Raw genomic sequence first — 20,935 nt, 5'->3', positions numbered from 1 at the left:
AAATAGCAAAACTGTGTTTTATTACCTGAGAATACTTCAAATATTGTGGTTTTGGTGGTCTTGGGGGTTTCTCACTTGCCACTTCTTTCATAGTTACTGAAACTACCTCCTTCCTAATGAATGTTGAATCAGGCTCATCATCTTTCCTCTTTTCATCCTTCTTTTTCTTGGATTCCTGAACACGGCTTAGTTCAGTTATAGAAAAGGGGTCTTGCAGGTCAAAGTCTGGCACATATTCTCCACAGCTTAGACCCTCAAAATTCACAGAGTCTGTCAGGGCGCGATATGTCTCTGAAGCACCACCCCATGCCAAGTCGTCTAAAACTACATTCTCATAGGTATGTGACTTTGACTGTTTTGGTTTCTCGTCCTTGTTATCACTATCTGAAGCTTCTTTAGGGGCATCTCTGGGCAATGTAACAGGTGGTCCTTGTTCAGCACTAATCATATTACCAGTCAGAGAATACAATGGGTCAAAACTTTCCCATGAAAATTCATTGTGCTTAGGTAAAGTAATGTCATCACCAAACTCCATCAGGTCTGCAGAGTTAGAGATACGGTTTCTGTTCTTAATTTTGTTCAATGTATCTTGCTCAGAAGTGGAAGACACTGCACTATTTGAGTTTGAATGAATGCTTTGTGGATCCCAGCTGCTTAGGGAGTTTAGAGACTGATCTGATCTGGACAACATTGGATTCAATGCTGGAAGAGTTGTTGTTGTTAAGTTTAAGGGATTGCCTGCAGATTGTCTTGGACTCACTAAACAACTTGCCCCCTGTGGTGGATGGGAGGAATTAACCAGTCCCCAACTAGTCCTACTTGAACTACTTCCACTACTCCATCTGGCTGGATTGTCACGGCTTAACGCTTGAAGGTTTGGAGAACTCGAGGGTTTGGCTATGGATACTTCTTCTAAATGCTGAAAAGGTTTGAAAAATTGTTGCTGAGGCTGAGGAGAACTCCTGCCATAAATGTAAAAGTTATTCTGTGCCATTCCACTGGGAGAAGTAGTGCTTCCCCCAAATGCACTAAGATTATTATCCATTGACCTTGGTATGCCATGAGACTGTGGGGAAGGTGGGGCAAAGTTCAGCTGTGCAGGATGATGCTGTTGGTAAGAACCCTTCTCTGTTAGAGACTTCAATTCATTCTTGAATTTTTCCACTTTTTCTACACTGTCAGGTGAGAACATTATCAGTGGTAACTCTGACTCAGTAGGAGTTCCTGATTTGTTTTCAGGTGATACCAATGCACTAGCAGCAGCACTACTTCTAGGTCTAGGCCTGGCTGTTGAGCTTCGCACTGGAAATAAAAAAAATTAAATCAATACAATTTGCCATAATAAACTTCAAATTTTGTAAATTATAAATAAGATTATATAACATCACTATAACCACTGGCCATTTAACAATATCATCTATAACAATCAATTCAATTAAGTTAAATACATTTGAATATAAAACAAGCAACTGAGCATTAAATAAATATATACATGTAGTTGAACAAAATACCAAAGTTTGCAATCTTTTTTTAAATGTCTGCAATAAACTTATCTACCTGTTGATTCCCTAGCTGGTTCTTGAGACCAGCGCTTCAATCTATCTGTCTCTGCAGTCTCCAGGCTCAGAGCTAATGCCTTCTCCAAATCTGACTGGTATTTTTGATCATTGCCATTTTGCTTACTAGAGGTTGAGGAAGCACTGTCTAAGTCTGGGTATAGCCTTTGTGATGGCTGTGTAGAAAATTTTAGAGGTTTCCAGGGGTCAGGTGCACTCATGACTATATTTTCTCTTCTTACTTTAACAGTTGTCTGTATCAGTGCTAATCTCTATGTCTGGAATAATGAAAAAAGAACTTCAACTGAACAAACCAAAATATTGACATTCAACATGTAAAGTTTACATGTTAGGTGAAAAAAGAAAAACAATTCATTTTAAAGCAGTTTGCTAACTGTACCTTTCTAGTTGCACTGACAAATCTAAAAGGAAAGAAGACACCCATAGATAAGAAGTCATTCAAATCATCACCCCTAACTGAGAAAACGTTTCTGAAAAAAATATCTGTTCATTTTTTTAATCACACATACGCATACACAAAAAGTCAACCAATTTTTTATAATAAAATAATGTGATACAGGGGCAACTTAAATTCAGCCAGCTCAACAGAACATTACACCAAAAAGTTAGATTCAAGACTCATTAAGTAAAATATGACTTGATTCAATTATGCTACTGTCCTGGGCATTTACTGACAACAGGGCCAAAACAGGCAAGCCAAGAGTTAGTGGTCAGGAAGTTTCAATCATTAGCACTCCCATTTATGGTTTTTTGATATGTAGAATTAATTTGTTCTTATGCATCAAAGATATTGGTGCATATAGTTGAAAAATATTGGGCAGCTAGTGACCCACTTTATGTCCGGAACTTAAATTATTTTTGCTTAAATTGTAGTAACCCTCACTAAAGTGAGAAGTCCTTGTAAAAAGGATTCAAGACATCAGACCAGCATTAGGCTACCCTAAAAGTATATTGCAGCACAAAAAAAATTAATAATTAAACATGCTCTAGCACTCTGTTCTTTGTACTTTGATAAAGGTGAGGATGGTTTTGTGTGGCTTAAAGGCATCAGATGATTGCATTAAAATCAAATGCGGTTCCATACGTGTCCGCGTCTACATGAACCACGAATGCTCGGTCGGATCCAACTCTGCATCTAATTATTACACTAGATAATTATATTGTAACCAGACCCTTTATTGCATTCAATTTATGCTGACTAATGGAATTAAGATCTTATCAAAACTCATCACTGCTAAATCTTTTTTACTTTCAGTCCTTCACTCAGTGTCACGCATTTGCCTAGGACGATTCCCTGCAGACATTTCAAGTTTTTTATTTGTATTATGAAATGTCCACAATATTTGTGCCACTGTAATAAAATTAACTTACTTTGTCCTGTAACATATCTGCTAACACGGTCCTTGTACAGCAAGCACACACTTTAATATGTTGACAGAAATGTTCTGTAATGTGGAACTGCCCTCTGGATACGTGCTTAGTACTAGTTTACGGCAAGAGGTGAAAGATAAGCAAGTACCTACCACTGATAGCCACACAAAACGAGGCCGCGTTAAAGGACACGTCATGCTGTAAACTAAGTTCCTTGTTCCACCCTCAGTTTAAATAGATTCACCGCACGGACGTGTCAAACAGAATACTCTACAATTAGTTGAAGATACTGTAAATCAATAAGGCACCGTGAGTATTGTTTTCTGATAGAAACATGTTCTGATATAGCACATGTAATCAACGCCATATGTCGTGAAGCAGTTTCGCCGGCGACACTTTTGCCTCAATTATTGGAATTTACTTAGAATTATTGATAGGTCTTTATACTGAATTGCACAACCATTAATAGTTGAGATTTAATTTCTGTAAACTACAGTTTTATATCAGTTTTACAAAAGTAAACACTATTTTGCATTTGATCACTTTTACCATATGTCTGTTATGTTATTGGAAGTTACTTCATTGCGTTGTTTGCCTTTATGTGGCGCAACCAAGACATATAAAATTCTGTATGTAGTGGAAATTGTGATGCTGATATCAAGTGAACACAAAATTGTTTTCCATGGTTCAGATTACAAAGCATGTTGAGAATGCTTATCATGATTACATAACTCTTTTGGGACTGTTAAATGGTTCAGTTATGCGATGATACAATGTATATAGACATACATGTATGTCTGTTCATGTGGGAATGCGAGTCCATTTTGCACATGTTTGCATCATGTAATGATTCTTGAAATAACCAATATGGCACAGTTGAAACTTGCAGATATAGTGCTAAAACATGATATGACATTTCAGAATATCAACAAGCTAAACAGAAATAATATGACATGCATATTTAGCAGCTAGTTTTTCCGTTTGTTCTGTTTGGTACTTGGTATTCATTTGAATTTCTTGGCTATCTCAACATTATCTTTGTTGCATGTTGAAAGCTGTTTATACTTAGGAAATTTACTAATAATGCAGTCGTGAACACATCATCATTTTTCAAAGGGACATTGTTATGCAGAAAGCCTTTAAGTAGTCCTATCGTGTACAACATATGTCAAAATGAATAACCAGTTTGAACAAAATGAATACCTTTATATGGTTATACAATATAGGCATGAGCTGATACTTCATGAGGAAAGTCATGTTGACAAAAATGTCTGGTAGCATGTAACATTATAGTTCATTTCGTTTCAGATGCTGTCTTTAAATCTTTTAGCTGTATTAGTTATTGGTCTTCTGGTGCAGTTTATAGTCTGTCCTCCTGTACAGAAACAAGTAAAAGAAGAGGAACCAGTGGAAGGACCAGAAGAAGATGCCTTGGTGAGAATTTTTTTCATGATTAGGAAATCCACATCATTTCCATTTAGTATGGTCAAATTAATGTTTTAATAATTTTTATTTTCATTTTAGATTTTAATTTTTGGATTTTAAATTACTATCACCAGCTTAGAGTTTTTCATTTTTTAAGAATTGTGTACAACATGATTTTTTTTTACTGAATTAGGTCTATGGGATTTAAATAAAGTTTTGGGTGTCATTTTGTGCAATAATTGTTTTTTAAAGTATTCCTTAAATTTTTTATATTAATAATACACACATTTTACAGCCAGAAAATTTAGAATATGAACGTTACTTGAAAGAGGTAGTGGATGCCCTTGAGCAGGATGAAAATTTCCGTAAGAGACTAGAAAGTGCCAATGTGTCTGAAATCAAGGTAATATTTAGGTTTGGGAAACATCTGTTTTTCATCCATTGGGTGTGCTCAGATATGGATGTATATCAAGACAGTGTTCAGAGTGTATCTAATGTGGGATTATCATGAAAAAAGATATTCCCTTTTTTCATTCTCACATTGACCTGTTCACAAAATGCATCCATGTCTGATATCTACGGTGTCAGAGAGCATGCACAAACTGTCATAACACCCTCTTTTTTCTACTAGGATTCTCTAGCATATAAGGCCTACCTTCTGGAGGTAATGGACGTGTTAAATACTGATGACCAATTTAGAAAGAAAATGGAAGAAGTGCAGGCTAAGGGAGGTTTTAATGAGGTGCGGGCTTTGAGATAATTAACAAATATTTTCAGAGTTTACAAAGAAGCAGACATGTAAGATGAAGGGAGCTTATAGAGGATTTTGGTATTATTTTCCTGATGTCCTCATCAACACTTTTTACTAGCCAGCTGTCACTATGTGTAGAGTTTCAAACTCATAGCTACCCAACAAACATGTTTTGTAAAACCACTTTTCTGCACTTATTATGAAAATGTAATGGTAAAAAGAAGTGGCATACCTTTATGGCATTGGCAAAGAGAAAAGAAATATTCATGATATCCAAAATCCTATATACTGTCTCTTAACATCTGGTGTTGGCTTTAACTCAACATTTTATATGATATTTGCACTCTGTGGTGTGATCGAATTTTAAAACAGCAACATGGTTTAGGGTCACATAGCATATTGTTTAACCAAATACCCATTGTTCATAAAATCTGTGTGTTACTAAAATATTTCTCATTTTCTTCAGTCAACATATGTTCTTAATTCTTGGGTGAATATGCAATATGCTAGTGTGAGTTAAGCATTCAGTTATGTGTGATTGAAGGGTTTGCAATGAATTCTTTATTAATTGTGGGTGCTGCATGTATGTTTTCAAACTTTCCGCAGTTTTTGATAAAACAAAGATACCTATTTTGACTAAATATATAAATGTTTTGGTTCCTAAATTTGTTGACATATTTTTCTATAGTTAATGCCCTTCCTTAACCAGGGTAATTTACAAAACTGTAATTCAAATTAACTCTGCAATGTAACCTTCAAATTATAATTAACCATTTCCTCATACATTGTGAGATCCACTTTGTCTTGATTTACTAGATATTTTTGTGTGAAAGATATTTGCTCTGTTGTGTCTTCATTTTAACGCATGTCAATGAAACAAGTTGTATTTCTGAGGAAGTAAATTTTCTTTTCAGAGTGGTGAAATAGCTAAACACCTGGACTTCGTACATCACAGTGTACGTACTAAATTAGATGAAATCAAACGTCGAGAGATTGGGCGTCTAAAAGAAGCTCAACGTCTGCGCATGCGTGAAATGAATGGTAAACAAATCTTGCATAATGTTGTCTATCATGGAGGTAGGCTATGCATGAACCTAATTTGTCACAACCCCACATAGCCCTGGCATTGAAGGTCCACTGTACCTACCAGTACCTTAGTACTTTCAAAGTTGCACTGCACTTAAAACTAATTAAAATATCCCATGTAGCAGTGGCAGTTAAGATCTATTTTAAAGAGTGTAGTCTTTTTCTGAAGGAGATTTACTTCAGTATTATTGTTGAAACTCTTATTGACACAAAGTCTTCACAAATCTTCCAACTTATGAAATGTCAAAAGAATTCAGTCACTTAACACGTGTAATGGCTGTTACATGCTATTCCATTGAGTCATTTGATTGAAGTTGAGACAAAGTATTGGTAACAGTAAACTTCAGTGAAGGGCAATGTGAAGAGTGTAAAGATTGCAGTGTGATGACCGGACATTGACATCAGATCACAGTCTGGCTACAGTGAACCACCCACCTGTAATTTGCTTTGTCTAGATTAGGTTGCTTGCCTTTCCTCCTGTAACTACAGTTAAGTATGCTTTTTATCTCCTACTTATATTTCTTTATCCTTCACTAAGCCGATCATATATGATGCTATTTAAGATGTTGTTTATAAATTATATATCAGCCATGGTTTATTTGATATAAATATATGAATTTCTAGTCTAATTTTTACTGTGATTTTTTCTATTACATATCACACTTAAGTTGAACCTATAACATTACTTTTAATGATTAATTTTTTATTTATTTTTCACGAAAACGTATGATGGGCTTATTGGAAGGAAGATTTATTGTTTTGTTTATTAATGATAAGTTTATGGTTTGCTAGAAAGACATCTTCTTTTTAGTTAACCTGTCTTTTCACTGCCTTATATATCTTGTTACTGAATTATATTTTTTATGTTATTACTTTAATTTCATCTTTATTTTACTTTTGCACCAAATAAAATATTGAACATGACTGAACAATTTAGGATGTATTTTGATATGTACAGAATAAAGCATGTCAGCTTTGTTACAGTAAAAGCTTTTTTAATCTGGAGTATGACTTGAGCTTCAAAATTGAGCTCTAAAAGTGATGCACTGTGCTTACTACGTATTATACTATATATACTACCATTTAATATATTTATGATAATATCTATCCCATGTAATTGAATTTGGCTTCTCTTTTTACTGATTGTGTCAGAAAATAGTCTTGCAAACTAACTTTTTACTAATTGTGTCAGAAAATAGTCTTGCAAACTAATCACTAACTGTAAAATCCTTAATTTTATCAAATGAAATAAGAAAAATTTAGAAATCCAAATTTTATAATCCTTTTTGCATTCGTAGAATGGTCATAAATTGATATAGATGAGCTCCAGTCATAAGTTTAGTTTTATTTGGTTTAATTTGATTCTTCATTTGAACTTTTTTGTTCATATCAATTTTTTGTTGGCCTGCTAACAGATTTGTAAAGCAAACAGTTAGAGCATAATTGTGCTCTCGGATGAATATGTCATGTCCAGTCATACACCTTATTGTTTGAATGTTCAGTAGTTTTACTAATCAGTCACATAAGAGAACTTGAATTAAGTAAAGCTGTTTCTTGGCAGATATATTTTTGAAATGAAAGGCATGTTTTCTTTGTTCTATAATTGTTGAAATGTTCAATCAAGTGGCTACGATTAAGCATGTAATTTACTTTAGATAATAAATATTTTGGTTTATTGTTTTTTACTAATTTTATTTGTCTGTAATGAGAACCATGAGTAAAGAGACATCTGCATAACTGGTGGCTTTCTTAAGGATTATGTGGTATCAGCATGAGAGCTACAGTGTGCATATTAAAGAGTGCATCAGAAACTGCATGCTATTATGCATGGAGTTCTGACTTAACATTATGCTTGTTTTATTTTTATCGTGTCCTCTTTAAATACTGCCAAGCTGTTCATCTTATTCGTAGCATTTCTTTCCTAAACAGATCAAAGCATTGCACAACAGTTCATGTGTCAAAGCGATTTATTGACCTACATAAACTGAATGTGCCATGTAGCGTGTGACCTGTTTAATGTGCATTTTGTTTTCAGGGTCTGGGACTGCAAGATTTGGTAAAATTGTGCTGTACTTACATTAAAAACTGCTTTCAGTCATTTTATTGTGTTGTAGGTGTTGGCAAGGTAAATTTTGATGATAAAAAACATTTAGACCATGAAAATCCACACACCTTTGAAGTGGAAGATCTTGCCAAGTTGATCAAGCAGGTAAAGAACCATAGAAGTATGTTGTGTAGTAATAAATATCCATGTGCATTGTGTATTTTTTCAATTCTCTTTTGGCTTTTAAGTTGAAATAGCTATTGCTGATATCTAATGGCAGTGGAGAATAATGTAAGAATGTTATAAATGGTCTCTTTGAGTCCCCATAAATATTAATTTACCACACATTTTGTATTGCATTCACAGGCTACCACAGATTTAGAAGAAGCAGACAAGAAGAGAAAAGAGGATTTCAAGAAATATGAAATACAGAAAGAAGTTTTGGAGAGAGAAAAATTAAAAAATATGCCAGAAGAAGAGAGGAAAAAGGAAGAACAAAAAATAAAAGAGATGGAACAGAAACATAAGGAACATCCTAAAGTACATCATCCGGTAAGGAATTAAAATTGTAATACCAGTGATAAAGCATTTTTGGGAACTGATAAAGAAGATGCTATTATATTGACTGTAACAATTTGGGAAATCTTGAATCCAAGTAAGACACTAAACTTAGATATGTCAAGCTTTTATATGTGGTGGTTTGCCTTTTGACTGAAGAGTGGGCATATTTTATAGAACCAGTATTGTAAAGTGAAATCTCATTTCATGCCTTTTGGGAATTCAAAAAGTAAACCATTGATAATTCAAAAAAGGAATGAAATTTGTAAGAAAAATTAACATTTCTCTGAATAAGAGTGCTGCAGTCATTAGTTGCAAACATAATTGAGTAACAAAATAGATAAAAATGTTTGAAAATTCTAGTTCATGGAATGAAGTTTCTTATTTTTTTGGTCATGACAGGGTAGCAAAGAACAGCTAAAAGAAGTTTGGGAAGAAGAGGATCACATGGATCCAAATGATTTTGACCCGGCAACATTTTTCCACATGCATGGTAGGGCAATATTTGATATTAATGCCCAGAAAAAAATTCATGCATTTATGTTACACTTTGGGGTTTAACAGTGGATATGAAGTGTTTCAAAATCTTCATAATGATTATTCATTGACAAATTTGATGTCTAGCTATAAAGATATGTAAAGTTCCATAGCTATGAACTTGTGTGACTTTAGCCTCTTAAATTTAAAATCTAGAAAGCACTGTGATGAATTTCTGTATTATAGAAAAGCAAGCTTTGCAGAATTGCAGTTGATATCTATTACATGATTTGAGGATACTATGTTTACAACAGTAAGCAGCATTAATTAGAAAATGGACATTGAACTCCATGTAGAGCATCAGTGCAGATGATTGTAAAAGTTGGTAAAGGATATCATTCAGATTAAATGAAATTAAGATATTTTCTTCGGATACAGCATTTTGATTGAAAAATTTGTTCACAATCATCAAAAATCTCTTAAGGATGTATTTACATCAGTGGCCATAAGATTCTTTTGATTGTTTTCACTTGGTGCTGGAAACAGACTAAATAAGGACTTGTAAACTATGTAAACAATTTTGATGACATTTCAGACACTAATGGGGACGGTGTGCTGACACCTGATGAAGTGGAGGCCCTTTTTCAAAAGGAGGTAATTATACTGTGATTTTTGTGTTAGATTAAAGTGGGAAACAGTGTTAATCTTGTTTGTGTCAGATCATTATGACACTCACAATGCTACCACATTTGTTTGTTTTTATTATTATTGAAGGAAGGAACCTATATAAAATGCATGAAAATCTCCCAAAGAATTAGCTGCTTCACAAAATATAAATTTCTTAATTGATTAGAGCCTTATATCCTTTTTTAAGAAAAAGACACATTTTTTTTGTCACATGTTGTTGTTGTTGGTAAATGTTATATCGTTTGTCAGGAGACATAAAGGCAAACAGAAACAGTTATGTTTTATTACCATTTCTTTATAGCTAGACAAAGTCTATGATCCCAATGCCCCAGAGGATGACATGGTGGAGAGAGAGGAGGAGATGCAACGTATGAGAGAGCATGTCTACAAGGAGATTGATAAGAATAGGGATGCCATGATTTCCATGGATGAGTTTCTTGACAGCACCAAGCAAGCAGAGTTTCAAAAAGATGAGGGGTGGAAGGTAACATAAGCACCAAAATTGAAAATAACCAACTGTGCTTTTAGTCAGTAGTCTGCCTTAGAGAAGGAGTTCCAATATAGAAAAATTACAGGCTTGAGTTTGTTGGATAGCACAATTTTCATTAAGTCAGGTATTCATAACTTGCGCTTTATTGTATGTATTTTGGTGAAATTAAGATTTGCCGCAATAAATGGCAATATATGTTTTTAGACACTAGATGAGCAGGAGCCAGAGTACTCACAGGAAGAGTTAGAACAGTTCCAGAGAGAGTATGAGGAACAGTTAGCAAGACACCATGCTCAACCAGGAGAAATCAATGTAAGTGATATAAAGCAGAGGTTTGCGCAGTGACATTCACTTTGACAATTTAAGGTGGGGTATGTTAGATGCTTGAGAAAAATTAGGAACTGGCTTTACACAGATAAAAAATTCATGCATTAACCATAATTTGTTGTCATTAATATATGCAATGGTAGAATTGCTATTCCTTACATTACTTTTTAGGTAGTTTTCAAATGTAGTGTTGTTGCATGCTTGTAATGACAACCATTGGACTACATGGTATTTTCTTTGTTTTAGAGTAATTTTGTTTTACCATTTTCTTATGGTATGTGAAATAAAATGTCTGATTAAAGAAAGGCCTTTATTCCACAACTACCTGAGATGTGTTAATACTAAGGTCGTGTCTTCCCATTTCTTTCAGGTCCCACCAATGGATCATGCACAACAGCAAGGAGTGCAGCACATGGGACAACAGGTATCCACAGATGTGCCAGCACACCCTGCACAGTAGTGCTCACAACTTCTTCTCTTGATGTATTTTTGCTTAAATTTGCTCCAGATTTGCTTTTATGAAATTCTTTGAATTTTTGTACTGCTGCAGTGTTTATGGTCAATCTGGTGTAGTAAATGATACTTCCAGAGTCCATTTGTTTAAAGGTAATACCTTGATGCTGGAAAAAAGTGTTGTCATTGCTTATAGAATTTATGGATTTATGTACTGTGTAATATAATAAGTATGAAATCAGAAAAATTATTCTACTAATCAGTAAAAGTTAGTGAATATGCAACAATGTAGCTTCTGAGGGTAAGGATGTTTTGCATGTGTGAAGGTAGAGGTGGCATCTCTTATATTATGAGATGGAATTTAAGTGCAATTTATCTCGCGTAGAAATTTAGGATTGCAGGATTTACTTGGTCAAGAACTAACTTGCAGTTGAAATACTTATTTGGAATTGTTCTAATCCCATTTTATGGTGTCAGCTAAAGTGTTTGAGGGAGCTTTCCATCATCAATGTTTGCATTGTTAGGGTATTAGTTTTAAGGGATAAGTAATGTAATCCCATGTTTAAAAGGCATAGGGGCGAATTATTGATGCAAAATACTCCAATGAAACTGATTTTGATTGCGCTGTAGATGGTTTTCTCTTCATGCCCAATGTCAACATCAACTGCCACTCTTTCATTTCAATCTCTATATCCAAACATATTTTCTAGATCACTTATTTACTTTTACTCTTCCTCTCCAAAATAAGAATCTATCTCTAGCCATTTTAAGCCTCCTTACAAGATCTTGGATTTTGGTGTATATTTACAAACAATTAAGTTCAAATGATTACCAATCTCAATTTTTTTTTTTTTTTTTTTTTGTCAAATAATTTGCCCCTTGTGCTTTAAAGTAGTTTAATACTGTTGTTTGTAGTTATTTTAAGCTGGCACCTATTGTTAAAGATATTCAGTTAGATATTTAAACTGAATACTGGACATGAATTTTAATCTTTTCAGTAATTAGTTTTTATAATTATCATTTTTATCCCAATTCTGAGTATTTTGTATATTATAATTGTTATAATGTGAATAAAACTATTTTTGTTAGATTTCCTGTGTTTTGGTGATAGATGGTATTATTCATCTTAAAGTTGTTTTATATATTTCTTTACATCTAAAGTAGTCTTGGTTATTGGCAATACCCTTCATGCTTTGGTCTGGACTCCTATTGTGTAGGGTTTGGTGTTGGGTTTAACTTGAACAATGCCTAAATGCTTCATTAAGGGTAGTATAGATATGCCTGGTAACATGCATTATATTGGATACCCTTTCAGCCTCAGCCTGGACACCATCCAGATCAGTTTGGACAACCTCCACATCCTGGGCAGTTTGAACAACCCCCTCATCCTGGACAGTTTCAACAACCCCCACCACACCCAGGACAGTTTCAACAACCCCCACCACACCCAGGACAGTTTCAACAACCCCCACCACATCCAGGACAGTTTCAACAACCTCCACCACACCCGGGACAGTTTCAACAACCTCCACACCCAGGACAGTTTCAACAACCCCCACACCCAGGACAGTTTCAACAACCCCCACACCCGGGACAGTTTCAACAACCTCCACACCCAGGACAGTTTCAACAACCACCACACCCAGGACAGTTTCAACAGCCTCCACACCCTGATCAGTTTCAGCAAGGGCACCCTAACATGATAGGTAGTGAACATGCTGGACAGCCACAGATTGGACATCAACAGCCTCAACAAGGACAAAAACCAGAACAGGGTCAACCCAAGGTGGTGGTAGGACAACCACCAAAGGTTCAGCAACAGCCCCAACAACATGCCCAGGCCCAACAGCAGGTACAGCAACAAGCTCAGCAGCCTCAAAAAACTGCACAGACTCAAGAACAAAAAGCATCACCACAACAACAGGCTCAGCAACAGGGCCAACAACAGGTTCAACAACAAGCCCAGCAACAGGCTCAGAAACAGGCCCAACAACATGCCCAGCAACAGGCCCAACAACAGACTCAGCAACAGGTTCAACAACAAGCCCAGCAACAGGGCCAACAACAGGTTCAACAACAAGCCCAACAACAGGCCCAACAACAGGCTCAGCAACTGGCCCAACAACAGGCTCAGCAACAGGCCCAACAACAGCAACAGCCAATGCAAAATTCACAGCAACAGGCACAACATGGGCAAGTACAGCAGGAGCAGCCTCAAAAACAACAGTAAAAAAATTCTCAGGCACAGAAATCAAACCATGGTTTCAAGGTAATAAAGAATGAAAAAAAGGATATGATATTTTTGCTGCACATCATTTGCACTTGTCTTTCTGTTACAGATGCTAACAACTGGTGTTTTCAGAGGCAATTTTTAGCAAATCTTGTTTAGTCTACATGTCAAAAATATGTTGTGTGTACATAGTTCAAATTGGTTGTGAAAAAAGCTTTGTTATCTGTGTAAGAAGCGATAATGATATTTCATAAACTTGGGTCACATGTAACAATGTTGGATTTGAAGATGGCTTATGCACAGTAAAATGGTGACAAGAGATTAATTTGTCAATTTACTTGAAAAATACATTAGATTTTAGAACCAGAATTTGTTGTAGATAAGCTGTATTTAGTGGAGTTGCAGATTTTTAGGCAGTTTGATAGGTTAACTTTTTTTACGAAAGAATTATATGAATGGCATAAGGTCTATTATTACTCTCCATATGTTGCTCCAGGGTGTGTTGCAGCAACATGCTGTGATATTTGTCAGTAAGTATGAAACCTGCATTTTCTGTGAACAAGGTGTATTTATTCTTTTGTCAAGGCCTTTACATATGGATTAATTAATATTTATAATTTAGCATGTGTGAGGATGGATTTTGTTCAACATAATGGTGTTTCCAGTTGAGGTGAGATGGTCTTACTGGCATAACTTCATCAGGCTATCTAAATCAGCAGCAAAGCTGGTGTAATAGCTATACAAAGACACTGACATGGACAACAGTGTTTTAAGATTTGCTGCATTGACCAAGCTAATCATTATTAGACAGCCCCCAAAATGGGTCATACTGAGGTGGATCAACTTTATACCTTTAAGGGATGTTGGTAACAATGCTAAACTGTATATTTATATTAAGTCTGTGTATGTAACATTGAACTGTTTAGGCAAGTTTTGCAAAAGACGTCTCTGTACTTGTAATAGACATATTATGAGATAGTATTTTTGAGATGAGCTACTAGCCTAAAGGGTATTTGTGCAAAGGCATTACTGTAATCAACAAGCCTTAATGTGGCTTCTAGTCAGTGTTCACAAAATATTAGGTTTTCTTTAAATAAAATTCCATCATATTTATTGGGGCATAGGAGAACAATCTATTGTTTCTTAAAAACTAAATATATTTAAGGTATTGTCACTTAAGAGCAAAACAAGTGCCATATAACATTGTTCTCGGTCATTTTCTGCATATGCCTCTCTTCCTGCAGTTACTTGTTCTACATGTAGATATGTAGTGCTTAAAAAAAAATATTGCCATTTGATACCAAATTGGGGGTTCCAATATGGTTGGTGGCATTTGCTGACAACAATGAAATGGACATTAGTTTCAAATTAGCTTCTCATTTGACATCATTTTGTACAAAGTTTCCTTTCTCCTCCAACCATATTCGTGACATTTAATGAGTTGGCATATGTGCAGAAGTATTTATGTCTTTAGTGATGTATCAACAGATCATTCATTAACAATCTGGTAAAATGCTGACTCTTAGACAAAATATTATAACTGACATTTATTTGTTTACTATTCAGATTGCCATTTATATGCATAAACAATTCTGTAATTAAGGCAGAGAATACATTTTTAAAACATTCATTATGTTTCTCTTTGTTACTTGAAACTGATGGTTTTCTGTAGCTAGAACTAACACTGACTTCATCTCGGTAACCAGAGGGTGGAAAGCTAATAACACACCTGGTGTTTAGGTTCTTAAATAACTACACCTTTAGGGTCTAGTAGATAATAATTTAAAGCAGCACTTATTTAAGCAATTTATTGAAGGCAGCACTCGGATTTTGGGGAGCTTTGTGTCTGTAGACTCTAAGCTCAGTTTTTCAAGCACAGTAAGAAACCTTGGTGAGTGCAAAGAAGGCAATACGCATGAATTTAAATGTTGCTTAAATGACAGCATTAAAAAAAAGGTCTTGTTAGCAACACAGCACAAACAGGACCTTACTGTTTTTTTTTCTTTTCTTTTAATTCATTTATCTTTCTGTGAGAAATGCTCAGCCTTATTAAAACTACAACTATACAATACTAATACAAATTGAAATTTAAAAAATAATATTATCTTTAGTACAAATAGCACTAAGTAGAGTATCCGCATCCCTACTGAGAGTCATTTAAACCAGTAAATATTTGGGGCACTTGTATCTAGAACAACTTCCACCAGGACTTAAACATGGAGATCCAATAATTCAACTGGGCCCCCTTCTGACTGATATGATTGATAGAACCACCTGATCTTCCAGAAATTTTATGAATGAGTATCTTGATTTATGATAAAGACAATCACAGTAAAAGCTACAACGTGACATCTGTTTACAACTGCAACATAATAGCATGTAAAAATAAAAATGACCTATATAAAAGATCTAAATTTCAAAAGAGGTACACATGGATTACTCCAGACAAACTAAATAAAGGTTACATAAAATTAAATGTTTGATCACTAGACTACATTTTTTTATCTTAAACAGAGATTAATTTGTTTTGGCATGATCATGATACTGTCCAAACACACACAGTGTCCAAGTGTTTTAACCTAAATGACAAATACTCCAGGATGAAAGAAATGCTTTTTCTCTTTTGTTTTCATTAAAACAATTTGTTACAAGTACTCGTATTTCATCTTGGAGCTGAAGACTGCTTTCCCTGCCTGAAATATGAATAAAAATGATTAAAGCTTCTATGTTTGGATAATACAAGTATTAAATCTCAAATCTCTATAAATTATTGCAACAATGCATCCTGGAAAGTCACTTCCATGTTTTGAAGTTATCTCAGAAGTTCAAAATGCTGAAAAAGACCTTCAGTAGCTTCGATTATCTACTGATATATTTAAAACAGATACTTATGATCAGCTGATACTATAGTTCTAAAAATGTCCAGATATATTGTTTCTGGAGGTATTAACAATAGATTAATACCCATAAACTGAGGCAATAAGGTTTATGAATATGCAGAATATGTCAAATGCTTATGGCTATCAATCTGTGTAACAACAACACCGCTTACTTCTGATTACACAGGAGTATGAGGTTCTGCACTGCAATCAGTGATGATGACTCATTCTGTCCAGTGATGAGGTGTCTGTCTACAACAATGTGGACAGCATCTGGCTCACTACCTGAAAAAGAGTAAAAGTCAGGATGTTATTTGTAAATCATGAGAGCTTAAATCAAGTGCCATATATAGTTCTTTGCCTTCTCAGCCCTGATAAAAAAACGATAATTGCCGTTTGTTATCACGAGCCTCATATTTGGGAGCACCAATGTGCAAATTAACGACTTGAGCCACGATTTCAGTGCACAATCATAAAATTAGTAGCCTCCCGCAAAGTATCAAAAAGCACAAACGTTTTGGCCAGCTTTCATCGGGGTCTCTGGCGGGACACATGGTATGGGTTCTTCATTTCAACCAAGGACTACGTAATTTCAAAATGGCTGAAAATATGAGAAATAGCATGGCAGAGCTTTTGAAAACTCCTGGTCATAAAAGAGTTATTTTCTCCTCTTTATACTTCTTTGATGAAAGAGAAACAATTAATAAAATGTCTCAAAACAAACAATACTAAGGTTTTCCAATAATCTAATATCCATTATATATATATATATATATATATACATGTAGTAGCAATGCGCTTTCGACAATCTTCAGCATATACTGAATATACCGGTAGGTAAGTGGATTTACCATTTGTGTTTTCTAGCACAGTGCTCATGGCTGCTAATTTTATATGTCTGCTAAGAGTCTTTAATTTGGGCATTATTGCTCATACATCTGAGGCTTGAGTTTGCTAATGGATAATCCATTTGTAAGGCCTGCTTTTATGCTTTAACTACAAAACAGTCTTCATTAAAATATATGCTTTAACTACAAAACAGTTTTCATTAAATATTTTAAGTCTTCACAAAATTGTTTAACTATTATATCAATTCATAAGTGGTAATATAAAAGCTATGTCCTGAAAACACATTATAATAAGCAAACATCACTTCCTAGTACAAGGCTGTATGACTTTAATTTCAATAATTCAGACTTACTACTGTATACAGCACCATTCTCCTTGATAAAGTCCTCCATGACAATTGGTAGGCTAGCAAAGTCTGGGCTGCGTGCCAACTCGAAAACTGAATTCTGCAGATATCACAAAAAAAAAAAAAAAAAATAGTACAACTTACATTCAACTTTTAGATGACAATGGGTACCACTCTATGCTGGAAATGTCATCTTTAAAAGCAAAAAAAAAAAAAGTGACCTGCAAAACATGATGAATTCATACTGTTATGCAACAGACGTTTATTCCAAACAACTTAAAGGGATACTGTACACGAAGAAAAATTTCCAATTTAAGTCACGTTTTCTATATCTACTTGTACTGCAACACTAATCTGTGCTTGCCATCACACCACGTGGACCTTCATTTATGGCTATACCTCTCTTATGAGATTATTACAAAAACGTAACTTTTAAGAAAAAAAGCGTGAACTGATTCATTTATGGATTCATTTAGCATTTGTAAGTATGTGAAGATCGTTTGCCCCAGGAAAATTGTTTTTTTTTTGGCCAAAACACAGTTGTTATCCCTTTCAGTGCCTTTTAGAGAAAACCACAAGCATATATGTGGCTAAATTCTGACATTTTTGATTCAATGCCCCATCGCAATTGCTATAGTCTGCCATCATTTCTGACTGCACCCTCCTCCAAATCCCAAGAAATTCTGCATTGTTTATGCCATATCACTAGGCTTTGAGCTATCTCAGATGAAACCCATTAGTTCAGTACAATTCATCAAATTACAATGTAATGCTATACTGGTACTCACTGATGTCATGCTATAATCTTTAAAACTCCAGGTTTTATTGTCATCCATCCTTGCACAGCACAAGGCAGCTATACCTGCTCCTATTGCACATATTGGTTCTGGAAATAATAAACCTTCTGAATTGTCTGCTCTCTACACTGAGATAATTGTCACACACACCTCCAACTCCATTCTCAAGCATATCAATTTTCACAGCAGTTACTTCCAAATATATAAATATCAAGTTATTACCCTCTTCCTTCTCTTTTCTACACAAAGAATGTCAACTTAACTAGTGAAATTACATACTATTAAAGAATAGCTGATAATAATACTTTTTATATACACCGTAGCACATTCCAATGCACTTTACAGTTATAACCATTAAACAATTTAAAATTATTAAAATACAATACAAAATACTTAAAGATTTGCACCAAATGTGAAGTACATGTATTCTATTTCAAAATATATGCAACATTTTGAATTGAAATTTGGGACATAAATAATTATGACATTCCACCCATTTGCAAAATTTGAGAGCTTTAGCTTTAGATTTAGCTTTTCTAAAATGCCAGTTCATACCTTTATCTCTGTCAGATGCTTTCTTAGACCTCAAGCCCTCTTTAAATATTTAAGTATTTTAATTTAATTCAAAAGAATTAAACTTCATTTTGTGAATGTCAAAACTTACTGTACCAAGGCAATATTATATTCATCAAAGGACTTACTTTTTTCTCTGATAAAGTGGTTGATTATTTTGGCCAGTTCCCTGTCCCTGGCCAAGTCATGAACAGCACCCGGAGCATGTGGTATCAGTAGGCAAGAATATCTACTCACTGAAAAAGTTGTTGAAATTTTTAACAACTTAAACATCATTAAGGTGAAAATTTGGCATCAAAATATGGCAGCTTCGTGATTGAATAACCATAACATGTTTTGATATGTCATATTAAAGCATTCGACAGCACTGGTTATACTGGTAAAGTTGACAGATTGTAATTATCTGGTAAGACTTATGGAAATCAAACCCTAAATCAAAGGTTGCACAGAATTTTCTAAACAGTCTATAACGAAGTGTATTTAAAAGAGGGACCATCACTCTGATAATCTCTACATGCAATGAAAAAAAAATTAAATAAAATAACTGTGTATTGTTTGTAACAATGCCCCCAGGTGCTGATATTTTCAATCCCAATTTTCAAAATCAAATAACATACATGTACCGGATATGAGCCTTATTGCTAAAACTATGAGTTTAAATGCAATTTTAATAGACTTAAAAGTCTAAAAGCTAGAGTAATGAAACATCAATAACAAATGCCCTTTACAAAGGTGGATCACCATAACCTCTACCTTCTATCTTTTCCAGTTCTAGAGGAAGTGCGAAAGTTTTTGTCCTAAAATCATTCAGCCATCGCCTACTGTTTTCATCCTGGTCAACATATTCTGTTGCCTTACCCTGAAAATACACATAATTTAACTTATTGACAAAGCGTTGAACTAACACTAACACATACGTTATCAACAAAATGTAAAAATCAATAATAAAATGTTCAATATTTTCAGAATAATGTCACTGTTACATATACGGGGTACGCCTCATACTCAGAGAGTTTCTTGTTCCCAGAGTCCGATATTCTAAAGATTGTAGGAGCCAAGTTCAAAAATTGACCGCTGTTCCAAGGGTTCAATATTCCAAAGGTTAGAGGGCCTGATCTTCCGAATGATTTTAAGTCTAAGGATCCGCTGTACCGAAAGAGGATAGCTGCACTTAAACCAAGGAGTTCTGTTGAAACTCCTTGCTTTAAACGCAGTGTTGTTACTTGCATGTGCAGACAGGTGCTTTCAACTGTTATTTCCCAACATGCAGTTAGCATATCAGGTATATAGAGCAAATTCTTGATAGCAGTATATGCAGCCCATGTTTGATTCTCGATGCTGCTAAGTCTATGGTTTCGGAATAGCAGACCTTCGGAGCAAAAGTCCCTGAGAACAAAAAAAACTTTGGAGCAAAAGTCCCTCGGAACAAAAAACCTTCCGAGCAAAAGTCCCTTGGAACAAAAGATCATCAGAATATAGATATGCACCCACATATACATGTACTGTGAGGACCGAGAAAAAACAGGAAGCGTATTATATAATTAATGTGACTTATATATTTGGCCTAAGTCCCAATTTGATACCTACATTCGGCGCTGCCAACTGGACGGTAAATGTTGTGTTTGTGAGAGTGAAAGCATGGATGAAAGATTGAGCTGACACACCTGCAACGAAATAATGTCAGAAGAAAAGCTTCTTAAAAATGAAAAATAATTGGATTGGATTCTTGAAAATCCAATAACATTAAAACTGGAAAAAAACTTGTTCCCAAAGCAATAATACAATCCGCAATACCAGCCATCAATAGCCCTTATTTTACTTCTACTTGCCTGCTTTATTTGTAACAGGTTAATTATAATTGTGTTGTGATTTTATACCATTATTTACCTTGTTCTGCAGAGCTAAGCACTAGCAGACAGCTCGGCCTGGAAGCAGACATTGTGACATTGAATTCTGGGTGGTACCCGTCTCAACTAACACATTTGTCACCACTTTAACCAGCACATTGATCTACC

At 34.8% G+C, this 20,935-nt stretch overlaps 3 protein-coding genes across 9 annotated transcripts in view; 1 reads left to right on the top strand and 2 right to left on the bottom strand.

Moving 5' to 3' along the window:
* LOC106172136 (phosphatidylinositol 4-phosphate 3-kinase C2 domain-containing subunit alpha) overlaps window positions 1–3,107 on the bottom strand; it is an 18,999-nt gene extending 15,892 nt beyond the window's left edge. Inside the window, exons 1-3 of the mRNA XM_013552736.3 lie at window positions 2,949–3,107; window positions 1,558–1,834; window positions 26–1,302 (exon numbers count right to left, since the gene is read on the bottom strand). Of these exons, the coding sequence (XP_013408190.2) occupies window positions 26–1,302; window positions 1,558–1,777 (1,497 nt within the window). The 5' untranslated portion in view covers window positions 1,778–1,834; window positions 2,949–3,107. The remainder of the gene's footprint in view (window positions 1–25; window positions 1,303–1,557; window positions 1,835–2,948) is intronic.
* Window positions 3,086–15,106, top strand: LOC106172133 (nucleobindin). 6 transcript variants are annotated; one of them, XM_087002790.1, is made up of 14 exons: window positions 3,086–3,257; window positions 4,257–4,382; window positions 4,669–4,776; window positions 5,005–5,115; window positions 6,039–6,201; window positions 8,325–8,419; window positions 8,621–8,806; window positions 9,215–9,305; window positions 9,885–9,943; window positions 10,278–10,460; window positions 10,671–10,778; window positions 11,164–11,217; window positions 12,562–12,742; window positions 12,800–15,106. In XM_087002790.1, exons 2-14 carry the CDS (start codon window positions 4,257–4,259, stop codon window positions 13,474–13,476), a joined length of 2,142 nt encoding a protein of 713 aa, XP_086858916.1. In that variant the 5' UTR covers window positions 3,086–3,257; the 3' UTR covers window positions 13,477–15,106. The 6 variants fall into 6 exon arrangements, with proteins under 6 accessions (XP_086858916.1, XP_086858915.1, XP_086858914.1 ...); XM_087002789.1 differs by having other exon boundaries at window positions 6,039–6,165; window positions 12,562–15,106; XM_087002788.1 differs by having other exon boundaries at window positions 12,562–15,106.
* Window positions 15,006–20,935, bottom strand: LOC106172135 (glutamine amidotransferase-like class 1 domain-containing protein 1). 2 transcript variants are annotated; one of them, XM_013552735.2, is made up of 8 exons: window positions 20,808–20,934; window positions 20,508–20,584; window positions 19,674–19,779; window positions 19,049–19,156; window positions 18,339–18,436; window positions 17,557–17,650; window positions 16,529–16,640; window positions 15,006–16,169 (listed from the first exon to the last, which is right to left on the bottom strand). In XM_013552735.2, the coding sequence occupies exons 1-8, from the start codon at window positions 20,857–20,859 to the stop codon at window positions 16,139–16,141; spliced, it is 678 nt and encodes a 225-aa protein (XP_013408189.2). In that variant the 5' UTR covers window positions 20,860–20,934; the 3' UTR covers window positions 15,006–16,138. The 2 variants fall into 2 exon arrangements, with proteins under 2 accessions (XP_013408189.2, XP_086858919.1); XM_087002793.1 differs by lacking the exon at window positions 15,006–16,169 and having other exon boundaries at window positions 16,525–16,640; window positions 20,808–20,935.

This window comes from Lingula anatina, chromosome 1, assembly GCF_051362555.1.
Source record: "Lingula anatina isolate TDL-2025a chromosome 1, LinAna3.0, whole genome shotgun sequence".
Taxonomy (NCBI): domain Eukaryota; kingdom Metazoa; phylum Brachiopoda; class Lingulata; order Lingulida; family Lingulidae; genus Lingula; species Lingula anatina.
The sequence above is the reverse complement of the archived record's forward strand: the minus strand, read 5'-3'. Positions and strand labels throughout refer to the sequence as shown.